This window comes from Lagopus muta, chromosome 18 (assembly GCF_023343835.1).
Source record: "Lagopus muta isolate bLagMut1 chromosome 18, bLagMut1 primary, whole genome shotgun sequence".
Lineage (NCBI taxonomy): Eukaryota > Metazoa > Chordata > Aves > Galliformes > Phasianidae > Lagopus > Lagopus muta.
This window is the reverse complement of record NC_064450.1, coordinates 8,637,523-8,651,063: the sequence shown is the minus strand read 5'-3', so window position 1 is coordinate 8,651,063 and position 13,541 is coordinate 8,637,523. Positions and strand designations below refer to the sequence as shown.

At 48.2% G+C, this 13,541-nt stretch overlaps 1 protein-coding gene across 4 annotated transcripts in view; it reads left to right on the top strand.

Annotated features, from left to right (window-relative positions):
- Window positions 1-13,541, top strand: part of RAB11FIP4 (RAB11 family interacting protein 4) — an 88,409-nt gene that overhangs the window by 61,942 nt on the left and 12,926 nt on the right. For 2 of the 4 annotated variants that reach the window (XM_048964916.1, XM_048964919.1), the window contains 3 exons: window positions 8,714-8,937; window positions 11,323-11,514; window positions 12,823-12,957. In XM_048964916.1, coding sequence (XP_048820873.1) covers window positions 8,714-8,937; window positions 11,323-11,514; window positions 12,823-12,957 — 551 coding nt within the window. Of the gene's footprint in view, window positions 1-27; window positions 134-8,713; window positions 8,938-11,322; window positions 11,515-12,822; window positions 12,958-13,541 lie in introns of those variants that run through there. The other 2 variants (XM_048964918.1, XM_048964917.1) reach the window with 2 other exon arrangements.

Genomic DNA, 13,541 nt, shown 5'->3' with positions numbered 1-13,541 from the left:
GCGCGCGCCGCCAACTGTTGCCGCGGAGAGGAGCGGGGCCGCCCTGCGCGGGGTGGGCGGTGCTACGGCGCCTCACCTCGGCACCTCCGTGCGGCACGGACAGATGCGGGCGGCGGCGGCTCGGATCGGGCGGGTGAGGAGACGGCGGTGCCGCGGGGCCGCCTCAAGCCCCGTGCCGGCTCCGCGGGGGTAGGGGGAGGCCGTCCTCGGGAGAGGCGCTGCGGGAGGGGAGCGCCCGCGCGGGGCTCGTGGTTATCTGCCGCGTCCCTGGTGCGGTGGTGCCGAGCGCGAGCGAAGCGTTTGGAACGCCGGGCTGCCGGTGGTACGGCCGGGAAAACACCCGTTTGCGGTTCGTAGGCGGCCGGCAGCCCGCGTGGTCCGGAGCCCTCGTGTGCGAGCCCCGCGGCCGCCTCCCCGGCACTGCTGGGCGGAGCCGCGCGGTGCTGCGCCGCGGGGTCCCCGCGATGGGCGGCCCTGCGGGTACCGGCGGTGTTTGCGGTGCCGGCGCTGGTCTCGGGGTGGCGGCTCTGCGGTGCTGCGATGGCGATCGTTCCTCCGGCAGGTGTACGAGCTTAGCGGCTCTGCGGGCACTGGCAGTTTGATCTGGAAGAAGCCTCGCGGTGTGGGCTTTGTGCTACCTGTGTTCGAGCCCCTGTGCCAGCATGATGTGGATCTTGCAGTCCCGTTTGGTGTATTACTGTTGCTGCTCCCGTTAAGTGTGGTCCTGCTCCTGCCCGGTGTGGGATTGCTCTGCCAGTTGGGGCCGGGTTGCTTTTCCCTAATGGTTTCTTGGCTGTCGATGAGAAGAAATGAAGTGTGGTCTCACCAGCGATGCAGAGGACTTTCTACCAATGGCCCTTCAGGTTCCTGGACTGGGGGGAGCAGTGTGGTGTTGCCACCAGACATTTGGTATCGTGAAATGTTGTTCATGCGATGGGAGGAATGGTGGAATTTCTCATAGCTGTTCGGTAGTGCCTACCCGAACAGAGAGGAGCTTGAGCTGTTCCCATTGCTGTGGTAGGCTTTAAGCAGCTTTATAACCCCTTTCAGTTGATGTCCTTTAACTTTGCAACTGAAGAGTTGCAGTGGATGATGGCTGCCCCTGGGAAGCTGTGCAGATGGCCCAGCTTTGTGGGGGAATCTCAGCCATATGCAGAAGCTGCAGGGCTGAATGCTTCCCTTCCAGCACAGTGGAGGAATGGAACAGCTTTGCCTTAGTTATTGATTAACCAGCATGGTTCCCTGCAGGAGCACACCTTTATCCACTCTTTCAGTGTTTTGCATGTAGTGTTCTAGTGAAATGTTCTACGTGACTGTAAAACTCCTGGGGGTTGCTGTGCTGTTAGCTGTGCTTCAGAGTCCAAGTGCTCACTCACTGTGTTTGGGCAGCTGACCCCTTAAATTCTGAAGTATAGCATAATGATTGAATTCCTGTTGGTCATCCTACAGTCTTTTAGGTCGAAGACTGCACTGAACATAAGATGCACTCTGTAAGCACTTTCTGCCAGCATAACCATGCTTGGGGCACAGTGCTGCAGCTGTAGGGCTGCAGGGCGTCTTTGGATGTGACTCTGCTTGGAATCTCATTTTTGGTGTGCAGATGAATGTTGTTACAAACATTTTCTGCTCAATCCCTGTTTGTTTTGTCTGTGTGGATTCAAGGATAGAAATATCTCCTGCTTGTGCATGGCTGCAAACTCCACAACAAACCATGGTGGGTTGTTTTTAATTTTATCGTGTAAGTGAGAAAGCAGCCTGCTGAATGTGCCCAAGTTCACTGGGATCTTAACTTGTCTTTGTCATGTTTTGAGCACTGTGATGTGCTTGGCAGACTTAAAGAACTTGTAAAGGGAAGCCCATCTACAAATACAGTTTATTCAATTTGTTCTAGGAATTTGAGTCTTTCAGTAACAATAAAACAAACCAATCCTTTCAGACACAGATGGGGAGGCTGAAAACTGTCCAAGTTCAGAACTCGCAAGCTTTGCTGGGTGAAGGTTGCAATTCCAGTTCTTCCTGCAGCTCCTCAGCCTTTGGTTTGCTCAGCTGCTGAAGGGCTTCTGAGGTCCTGGAGCTCGTCCTGCTCACAGAGATCTGCACTTCAGCACTACTGCGGTGTTTCCTGAGCATAAAGAGAACTCGTTTTTTCGGCTTGTCTGTTTTCAGGCTGACCAATGAGCTCTGGGAAGTGCTTCCGTGTAAACTAGAGCAAAGCCACATCCTTAATGCTTTCCCTCTGTTTGCCAGCATAAACTACTTATTATCAAGCGTGGCTGGATTTCTTTGTGTGCTGTGGAAGCTTGGGATGTTTCTCCACCCCTTGGGATCTGAAATCACTCCTGTTCCTCATCTCTATAGACTGTAGTGTAATCTATCCCTCTTGGGTAGGAAGACAGAAATACATGGTATGAGGCAGAAGTCTTGTTTCCTTTATTTATTTTTAGGTGCTTTTATTTCCTGGAGGTCACTTAAAGTAATGTAGAAGTACGTGCTGAAGTTCCCCAACTCCCTGTGGAAAAGGAGTTTGACCAGGGCTGTTGCTAAGAGCTTAGACATGGCAGAATTGTCACTGTGTGACAGCATGCTTCGTGCTGCTCCTCACTCTGCTCACTGCTGTTCCTGGACGACTTTTCCCTCCCCACAGCCCAGTGCTGTGTGCAGAGCTCTGTGCCTGCAGCACCTTGCAGGCATGATGCAAGGTTTTGCTGTTTATCCAGCACCCAACTAGGTGACCTTGAGGCTTGTCAAGGAAAACAAGCTATGGCATAGGCTCAGCTGCCTCCTCAGCAGCAAACAGTGGCTGGGAAGGGTATCCTGTAACTCACGGACATGGGTAATTAAACCGAAGTACAAAGTGAGTGCTTGGGCTGTGCTTGTATTAAGAGGCTTAAAATAAAGACACTTCTTTGTGAGCAGCCTCCTGCTCTCTTTCACACAGTACAAGTGTTCACATGCAGAGCTGTTTTGAAGTAACACAGACAGAGCTCTGCTCAGACCCTGGTCTGCAGGCTGGTCCATACTGCGTGTCCATACTGCGTGTCCAGGCTGAGAGCTGCGGCTCTGTGCTTCCTGCATGTCAGTGAGGGCTGTTGTGACACTGGCCTGTGGTTGGCCATGTGGTGCTCAGGGCACAGCAGCCTCTGTAATTTTGTCACTGGCTGTCCCTGCCAATGTGCTGATAAATGCTGCTGTCGGCTCTGTCCTACTGGTAGCTGTGCTGGCACTAAAACAGCATGTGGATCAGGGCAGACCCAAGTGTCAGACCCAGGACACGGTGTCTCAAATCGGAGTGACATTCTCTGTCCTCTCATCATTGCTTTGTGATGAGATCATCTCATCTCAAGGCCACAGCTTCTCAGGAGGCTGTCACACCTTACCTGCTATGCGGAGCTTTTGGGGCAGATACCACAAACCCCGTTTTTTGCTGTATACCCGTGCCCTTCAAACCAAGGGCTGGCGCTGCTTTGTGCAGAGGTGATGCTGAGCTGAATGTGTTTCAACTCCTGCTGCCTCTCTTGGGCACCCTGCCCCAGGTCAGTGGGTGCAGGAACACTGCTGCAGGCTGTGCTGGGTGGCTGTGGCACCAGGGGGCTGGCAGCTTGCACAGCCAACAGCATTTTGTGCCCAAGATGTTACAGATGCTTCTTCAGGTGATTAGGTTTTGTTCCTGTGCTTGGAGGAGTGATTACCGTAGGAGTTTTTAATTGGTACTTGTGACATCCTTAACAGCAAGCCAGCATGAGGCCACTTGGCACTTCTTTTGATGGATATGTGGAAGGGAATGGAAGCTGTCCTGCCATCCAGACTAGGAGTGGCCCTGATGGGTATTGGAACAGGGTGCCAAATGGCCGGGTGGCTTTTATCCTGAGCTCTGGCTGATGTGCTGACCCCATCCTAAAGCTGCAGGCTGGGATGTTTTCTACTCCTGCAAAGGATTGCTCCCTGTTTTGAGCCTGCAGTGACAACTGGTGAGCATACAATAGCTCAGCAGTGGGAAGCAGCCTGGGGAGTGATGAGATGCAGCTTCAAAGTGCTGGGAAGGAGCCTTTCTTTTTATTGGTTTCTTTAGAGGATCAAATTAGCTGTCTGCTAAAGTCTTTTAATGTTAAAGCTTCCAGAGCATAAGCGATGACCTGTGAAAAGGAGTGTTTGAATCTAGCCCCTGTGTTGATGAGGTCTGGCATGTCCATTACGGCCAATTACAGTGACAGGTAGCGGACTGTAAACATTCCTGCTCCTGCTGCTCCCGGGCTGGCTCCAGCCTGAGATTCCTCCTTGGAAAAGGCACATCAGCTCCCTGCCAGCACACAGAGCAGCCTTTCAGAACCTCTGCTCGAGTGGTTCAGCATCAGCAGCCCAGTGGCTGAGACTTGGGCTCTTCATCCAAACCTGCTGTCCTTGAATCTTACATTTGTATGAGGTGCAAATGTTATGTATGAAGCATCTGCTTGCAGCACGCTGCAACACATCCAGAATTTGTCCCTGCCTTGGGGCTTTCCAGCACGCTGCCCTGGTGGCAGCATTTGGATCTCAGGGATAAACTTGCTCCCAAAGTGGCTGCAGCAGGGATGTGCGAGGGTTTGCCTTAAATGGAGCTTCAAGTGTAAGACTTGAGTAACTACACAATCGGAGGAAGCCATTGCATTGAGCAACCTAATTTGTGGCCCTGAAATAGCTTCTTATTTGAATAGCTTAGTGAAAACACTCTGCACAGTCATCTTGAACCCTTGGAGATTTTAAACTCTCAGCTATTTGGAGAAACATGGTGCCCTTCCCGTGCTGCAGCAGGAGATGGAAGCAGTTTGCACTGCCTCTGCCCTCCATGCTGCCCTGGGAAGCTGTCTGAAGGCTGCGAGGCATAGCAGGAGCTGCAGCCATGGGTTCCTTCCTTCTCCTGGGCAGCGCTTCTGTGTCTTCCTCTGACAGTTCCCTCCTATTAGCTCAGAACAAAGGATAGGTGGACATCTCCATACCTGTCTGACAACTGGAAAATATTTTGAGGGAAGAACATGTGCTTTAAAAAGTTTACAGCTCACATGGTGTAAACGTACTGATGTTTATATGGGAGTGGTGTGTTTCTAGAACGCATCGGTTAGAAATGCTTCACCGCCCTTCTTGATCACCCAGGAATTAGGAGACAACTTGAGTGCAGTGGCTGCTTGAAGAAAGGTGTGTGCCTGCATTTCCTCCGTGTGGGTGTGCAACAGTGAGTACTGTTTTATCTGAGACCCCCCAAGCCTGGCATGCTGCTGTGTGCACCTCTTCCCTTCCCACTTCTGCTGGGAAGGAATGGAAGGGCAGGCTGCAGGGACCCCAGGCTTGCATCTCTCCTGCTGCTGGTGGGTTCAGCTTTCTGATGGCATGGGTCAGGGGCAGCATCCTTCTGAGGGACCTTGTTCAGATGATGTATGTGGTGGTGCTGGCTCCTGCTGAGTGCGTTGCGCACGGTGAGGCTCGGATCGTCTTGCCTTCCTTGTTCCCTCTGGAATACTTTGAAGCTGTGGAAGTGTCAGCAGTGCTGGTGATTAGGCTGTGGTGGGAGTGAATTTTAAGTGGGACTGCTCTTCAGCGTGAACATATTGATGTGCGTGTGTCACACAGCCTGTCAGCCGAGTTACAGCTCCCAGCTGCGCTGTGTGCCTGCTTTATGGATTGCTTCCAACCTGGGATAAGCCCAGCCGGGTTGCTGCAGGCAGGGCTGAGCCGTCTTGCCGTGCCCACTGGGCATTGGTGCCTCCTCCTGCCCACAGATCAGAAGCAGTGCATGGGAATCGCTGGCTCCTGCTTCTGTTTGGGGTGGCTGTGGGAAGGCAGACTGTGCCTGCTCATCTGTCTGCAATGCAGCCGCACAATTGGCTCTCTGAAGGAAGGGAATTCATTAGTTCCCGTGAAGTGGCCTCGGATCTCTGGGCAGCAGGTGCTCCTATAGAGCAAACTGTTGCTGAATATTCAACAGTTGCTACACAAGCCTGGCCCGCTGCCTGTGAAGTACTTGAAGATATCTTAAGCAGCCAGTTAGGTAGAGTGCAAAGTACTCGGTGCTCACTGCCACTCGCAGCTACGTTGTGTTGCTATCGTTTAAACTCAGTGTACTTTTAATGGGAATATTCTGGTACCGTAAGCAGCAGTTTCATCTCTCTTAACTCAGCCCACACAAAAGGGCGCTGCATAGAGCAGCGGTGATTCACACTCAGGGCATCAGAACCCTTTTCTTTCTCCTGGTTTTGGGTCATGCATGTGCTCTGAAAACGAGTGACTCAGGACAGAGGTGTCTCCTAATCTATAATATAATGCTTGGGGTTCAGCTAGCTCTTTTAGGAGTGCCTGAATAATGCTTGTTCTTGCCGAGCTCTAAATTGGTACAGTAGGTACCTAATTGTGGACAGGTCAATGGAAAGCACTGCACTCAGCCTTTTTTTTTTTCTTCTGGAGTTCAGTTCCCTTAGGTGTGGCCTGAAAAGCAGCACTGAAACCGGGGTGCTGTGAGAGACTGTGATCACTGAGCAATTACACAAATGTAAATATCTCCCAGCATTACTCAGCAACACGTGGGTCCAGCTATTGTAGAGAAGCTCCAGTCCTGACTTCTTGTTGTGGCAGCTGTCTTAACTCGTGCTCTTGCTTTCAAGGTGTTTCATCTGTGCTCTTCTAAAGATTATTGGTGCTGTGGGAGGAAAGCTTCCCGTATCAGCAGTGTGGTGGTGGCTGCACTGAAGGGCAGTGCAATGGAGGGAGCTGGAGAGGCCGTGCTGGAGTTACTGCAATGTATGGCACAGTCTGTGCTGCAGCTGGGGGTCTGAACACCAATACAAGTACATGGGGTTGCCAGAAAGTGATAGGGAGGAGAAGCGAGCCCTTAGTCTTTATACACAACACTGCACATTTAATTGCTTATGGACGATTTTTTTTTGTTTGTGTTTTTTTTTTTTTTGGAAGAGCATCTAGGATGCTATTATTAGGAAAAAAGTCTGTTGTTACCTACATGAAACTCTTCTTGGCCTTTACTTCCTTCTGAGAGCTTCTTTAATACCGGTGAGATTTGTGTGCTGTAAAGACTTGCTTAAGCAGAGACTTCTCCAAGACCTCTCAAAAGAGATGCTAATTGGGAGGTAGGGCTGTGCAGAGTTCTTTTCTTCTTTCCTGCCCTGATTTGCAAGCTCATGCTTCACAGATCCACTGTGTGCTCCACTGTGTCTCTTTTCCCAGCTTGGATCCGGCTTTTGCCAGCTGGTGCAATTCTATAATGGCAGTCAGAGCCTAATTGCATTAAATGTTTTAAGAGAACTGGGGGCTCCACGCCTGTGGGGCACAAAGAAGAAATGTTGGAGTAAACAAACACTCCTGGATGCTGCTGAAATATTGTAAACTTGAGTTTACAACACGATTTTCAGGCATATAAATATTTCAGGAAAAAATGGAAACCGAGACCTGCATTTCTAATAGCAGTCGGTGCAAATCTGAGAGAGCTGCAGCTTCGGGCTGACTCTTATATTGAGATGGAAAAGCCACTAAGGAGAAATCGCTCTCATTGGCGTAGAAAATATCTCTGGTTCTGAAAAAAGAGATTTAATTCTCCGTGGCAGTGGCAGAGCAGTGTCCTGGGCAGCAGAGGATGCCTGGAAGGCAGGTGGGTGCTGAAGGAGCAGCTGGGGCACACAGCAATGCAGGGCTCTGGGCAGGAGGGCTGAGTGTTCCTGGATGAAATGCTTTGTTACGTGTGCCAGTAAACTGCTTTCAGTGTGTGGTTGTCTTGGCTTGCTGGCAGCAGTTCAGAGGTGAAGCTGCCTGTGTGGCTTGCAGGTGAGTGTGAAAGCAGAGCTGTGGATCAGAGCAGTGCTATGGGACCTCAGGTAGCTTTTGTCTCACTGGATGGAGCTGCCAAGACAATATTGTGTCCCCACGTGGCATAAAAAAGGACAGTGAAATCTTAGGCTTTATTTTTTTCCATCAAAGAATCTTTTTGTTTGTTTGCCTCTCAAGGACAGGAAAACAGAAAGCAGCTTGCCTTGATTATTGTGAATGTTCATGGGGCAAGAATGAGAGGGAGGGGATGAGCAACAACAGGGGAGTGTTGCAGAGATGAGAATGACGCCTTAGTTTAGTTGATACTTGATGAGGATGTGGTTCCAGGAAGCAGGAACAGATGGCTTTGAAGCTTTTTGTTTTCTCTCTGGCTCTCTGAAATCTCTGATTGCCACCACGACTTACCACAATATTATTTTTTTGTAAACAACTATAGATTTTTGCCTAGCCACAAAGACAAAGTAAGCTGTTGTATTTACCTGGTTTGCTTCTGTTAATTGATCATATTAATACATGAAGTGGCTGGGAGTCGGTCCTGTGATAATCTTCTTACAAAGGATACCTCTTTCTAGATTAAAAAACGTTTGAGGATATTTACTACTCTGATTGCATTTTGACAGTAAATGGGGGCAAAACTGACTGCATTTCATAACAGTCTTGTTGTAACTCTCCTATAGAATAGAGACAGTAGGTCAGGGATGCTATTCAAGCTGTATGGGAGGTACAAGCTACCCTGCAGGTTTGTCGGATCTGGTCTTTTGTAAAGCACATCAGACTTTTTGTTTTATGGCTTTAATCAGTCCCATTCTTGCTTACCAGGCAATTTGGAGAGTGGGTTATTGCTTCCCCTGAATCCTCTTAGCTGCCTTAAAGGATGATACGAATTGACTTCTCATTCTTCTTTCGCTAGGGTGGTGAAATCCAGGACTGCGCCTACTTGGACAGCGAAGGCATCTACAGCGAGTCGGAGCTGTTCCCTGATGAGGACACGATGACTCTGGCACAGCAGGAGGTGCACCATGAGTCTGACATGGACAGTGCCATTGAGAGCGCCCAGAGCTCAGAGGCCTCCGACGTGTGTCGGGGCGAGGAGAAGGATGGCATGCTTGGTGTCCTGTTTCTGCCTGGTGACAAGTGAGTGGTGGCTTTGCCCCCTGGCAGCCCTGTTTTCTGAGTCATATGTAAAAGCACCAAGGAGGAAGGAGCTCTTATTTGGCTGATTCTTGCGTGGGGAGGCTGAAGAAGCCTGAAGGATTTAGAAATTGGATATCAATTTAAAATATAAGGGAGGTAGATGTCTGAGCACTTAAAGGACCTGGACAGTCTCGTCCCTGGCTTCTGACATGTTCTGTGGACACCTGTGGGAATTATGTTTTGTGTGTTGAAGTGACAATTTTGGGTTGTCCCTTTTCAGAAAGGATCCCTTTATTGGCTTCTCCCAGAACTTAGAACCTTCTGTGTTCCTGTGCCTTTTGTATGCTGGAGTTAAAATACTTTCCACAGAGCAGCACAATATGGGGAATATTGCTTTAGTTTTCTGTATGTGTAATTATCTGAAGATATGGGCACTGCTGATTTGCTTTGCAGCTCCATGTACCAAGTTAATTCTGCGTGTTTCTAATTTTATGTGACCATTAGTGTGCAGCAGTAACTTGTGTTTAACACAGGGTGTCCTGGCATGTGTGTCTCTAACCACAGTTTGCTATTAACACAGGAATGTCTCAGTAATCCAAACTTGACTCTTTACAGGTGCATATCTGGAGAATGCTGGTAAAAGCTGAGTTGTAGGGAGAGGGACTCAATCTGATTTAATCTTGCTTTGCTGTGTTAATGCAGTACAGCAGGACAGAGCACAGCTGGGCCTGTTTTGTAAGCCTCTGCACTTTCTTCCTTCCTTTGTCATCTTGGTTTGCCATCTTGGTTTGCTCCTCTTGAGTTTTCCTCACTTGTCTTCTTTTCTGGTCACTTCAGGTGTTCTCTGTGCAGCCTCATTCCTGCTCTCCTGAGTTTCTCAGCTAGCTGAGATCTGGCCTTCTCCCACTTGCCTTGGTAGTCTTGGATACTTTATCAAGCTAATTTCAGTTTTTTGTCAGTTCTTCATCAAGCTTTTCTCCTTGCCTTATGACTCCTGGCTCTTCTAAGCACCTGTCCTCAGAGTGATAGACTTCAGCTATATCCCATTTGAAATAAGTGTGTTGCCTTCAAAGTGTGTAATTCTGGCTCTTATGAATGGGGATGGGATGTTGTGCATCCTGCCACCTCCATCTAGGGGGTTTGGGAACTCCTGAAAGTTATTACATGCCTACTAAAATCTTGCTTTATCCTCTGAGGTTGTCACAGGTAGGGTCATATGTCACTATGAGAGAGAAGAAGCAAAACTTACATGACTTAGGATTTGTGGTGGCAAAGTCACAGATAAATAAAGAACAGGGTCAGACAAAACTATTAAGGAGAGTTTTCCATTGTGTCATGATGTTTAGAATGGACCTGCTGGCTAACAGTTTGTCTGAAATATTTTATGTACAATTAGTGCTTTATATCACTCAAATCATTTAGCAAGTCATTAGCAGATAAAACGTCTCTCAATCTTGCAGGAAGTTTTGTGAGGCTGGCTAGTAGTCACTGAGTATCTGCTGCAGGTAAGGAATCTCATCCTTGAGGAGTGAGCCTGAAAGGCAGCCCTGCTCCAGGGGCAGATCCTGTTGTGCAGCCTGCTGCTCTGCAGGGAGGCTCCAGGCTGTTTGCTTATGGAGCAAACAACTGACTACTGGTCATGTTTGTATCAGCCACATTTGGTTGGTGCATGCTGTCTCCTCCAAATCCACAGGCAGTTGCATGCATCAGGGCTGCCACGTGCCTGGCTCTGCTGAGCTGTGTGCCTTTGTCTGCTCCTGCTCTCAGGTTGTAGGACAATATTAGATACTAGTGGTTATAAAGCAGCTTTCTCTTGTGGTCCAGATCTCCTTTGAAAGACTCGTTTTGTCATGATGGAAGGAAGGGCCGGGAAATATCCTCAGATCTCATCTATGGTCTTAGAGACCATCATATCCCAGCTCATCTGGCACGTGGTGAGCTGAAGTTTGGCTCTTGACAAAAGAGGGTGGCTGGAGCTCATGGGCTGTGGGAGAGGGCTTATGGAGGTTTCTGGGAAACTGGTTAGGGAGTGCAGTGAGTGCCTCAGTCTTGTACACATCCCTATTGCTAGCCTGTGCGTTTTGGAGATGTTTGGATAGTTCCTGCCTTCAGCCAAAATCCTATAAGCAGAAGTCTTCACCACCACATGGAAGCAATGGCTGAGAGTTGCTGAGCTGTGCTACTCGAAGTGCAGTGGTGTTGATCCAAACCCGTCTCACTGGTAGCTTGTTTGTAGATTCTCAGTGCATATCAGATGTTTGTCATTTGAATTTGTAACCTGTTTAAAAACTGGAGTGAAGGGACAAGCTGAAAAGGTGCAACATTCCATGTGAGGTGAGATGCTGTCAAAGATGGCCTTCCAGATGTTTCGACCTCTTGTTTCAGGGCAAGTCCTCACAACCCTTCTGCAGCATCTGACCTCTCCACTTATTCCACCGCCTCTCTGATCAGTAATGAAGAGCAGTTTGAAGACTATGGAGAAGGAGATGATGTGGATTTTACTCCCAGTAGCCCCTGTCCTGATGATGAGACCAGAACCAACGCCTACTCTGACCTTGGCTCATCTGTATCTTCCAGGTTGCTCCTTGTTCCTTAACAAACATTTCTTAGATTTTTTTATTCTCCTTTTGAGCCTGAGTGACCATACTAGAATTTCCAGTGGTTACAAAGACTCACCTCAAAAGGAAAATATTATCAGCTCATTTTCTGCCCTCCAGGTAACAGTGTACACTTGATAATCAGAGCTGTGGCAAATAACTTTGTATCTGATAGTTATTATTGGGTTCTTCTGAAAAAAAACTGTGCTTTTCTGCTCGTATAGTTTCCTTTCTGTTGCAGGCAGGAGGTATCACAGTTAAGGGTTAGTATTGGAAGTTACTTGCTGTAAGTCAGAAACAAGCTTAATGCTTTGAACTAGCCCTGGTGCAGTGGAGAAATCTGCAAGAGAGCTGTTTCTTGTTAGAGTTCTAATACTGCAAATCTTTCATATTATCTTGTAAGATGAAGTTCCACATACAGACAGGTTGATTTGAAACAAGACTTTAAAAGACTTAAAAATCTTTCCCCATGCAAGGAATTGGTTGAACAGAGTTGGTGAAGAACCAAGCATGAAGACTTTCCAGGATTTATCTGCTTGAATCAAAAACATATCAAGATCTCGTGCTTCATTGCTGACACAGAACAAGCTCATTCCATCCCACTGTTCCACATGCAACCCTTGCATGCTACCTTCTGTTTGAAGGAATCCTGCAATCCAACCTCGCTACCTTGGTCATGCATGCAGAGCCAGCACTCCTCTCTGCTGCACTTTCATGGTGATGACTTACATCCTTCATTTCTCAGGTTTATGCAGTCCTTTCCATTCTCATTCCTGAGGCTCTATGCATTTTGTGTTATGATTGCTTTCTTTTAATTTGAGTTTATTTTCCTCTTTTTTATCTATGTCTGCTTCTTCCTTTGTGTCACTTCTTCTTACCAACTGCTGTTTTTCATCTTCCTGCCTTTCTCTTGGAGAAAGGACTCTTCAGGTTGCATGCCAGACAGGGGGAAGATGGGCAGGATGAGAGAGGGGATATTGCTGAGGTGAAATGTAGCTGCTTTTGCTATGTTCATCACATGGACTCTGTGTGTCTTGAGCTATTCTTCCCATTGCCCAAACTGATTCTTTGCACTGATGCCCAGAACCTGTACTCTGTAGAGACTCAGCTCAGGCAGGTAGGCTTACCCTTAAACTAGTGTTCCTCATTGTTACCTCTAAGGTAAATGAGCTGTGGTGAGAGGTGGCATCTCACGTCCCTTGTCTGTGATTCTGACACACAGTCAGGAGGAAAACCTGCTGTGAGTTGGTTACTGTAGCCAGTAATATCTCTCCTTTCCTGCAAACAGTGCTGGCCAAACACCCCGAAAAATGAGGCATGTTTATAACAGCGAGTTACTGGATGTTTACTGCTCACAGTGCTGCAAAAAGATAAATCTACTCAACGATTTGGAGGCCAGGCTGAAAAACTTGAAAGCAAACAGGTAAGCAGCCTACTGCAGTGCTTCTAGTAGTGTTCCTGTGAAATAGAGCCAGTTAGTGGCAGGAAGAGAGGAAGAAAGAGCCCCTTCTTTCCTTGTGTTCCATTCTATCTTACACGTTTTCTTGTTCTTACAAAGCAGTAAGAAACTCAGACCTTGACATCTAGCTCAACTTAAGTGCAGCTCCTCATGAAGAAATAAGTATTTTTCTGACTTGAGTTCATTAAAGCTGTCTACACCTTGAATACATAAACTAATGAGCTGTTTGATCTCAGAGTAAGAGTGACGTCTGGGATTTTTTCTCTGGAAGTGGGCTCTGCTGTGCTTCTTAGTGCAGACCTGCAGTTAGCTGCCTGTTTCTCCAGGTGGGAAGGGGTGATGTGGCACTGTTAGATGATGTGCATAATCTCGCATCTCACAAAGCTATTGGCAATGGAGGTATTTCATTCCTGTGCACGTTTTTCTTTTATTTTTTCCTTGTGAGAACTTGGGAAAAGAAGTTGAATCATAGGGCAGAAATGACTTCTGACTTACATTTCTATCCCTGTCACTCCAACCAATTCTGAGCTGTGCTGAGCACACAGAAC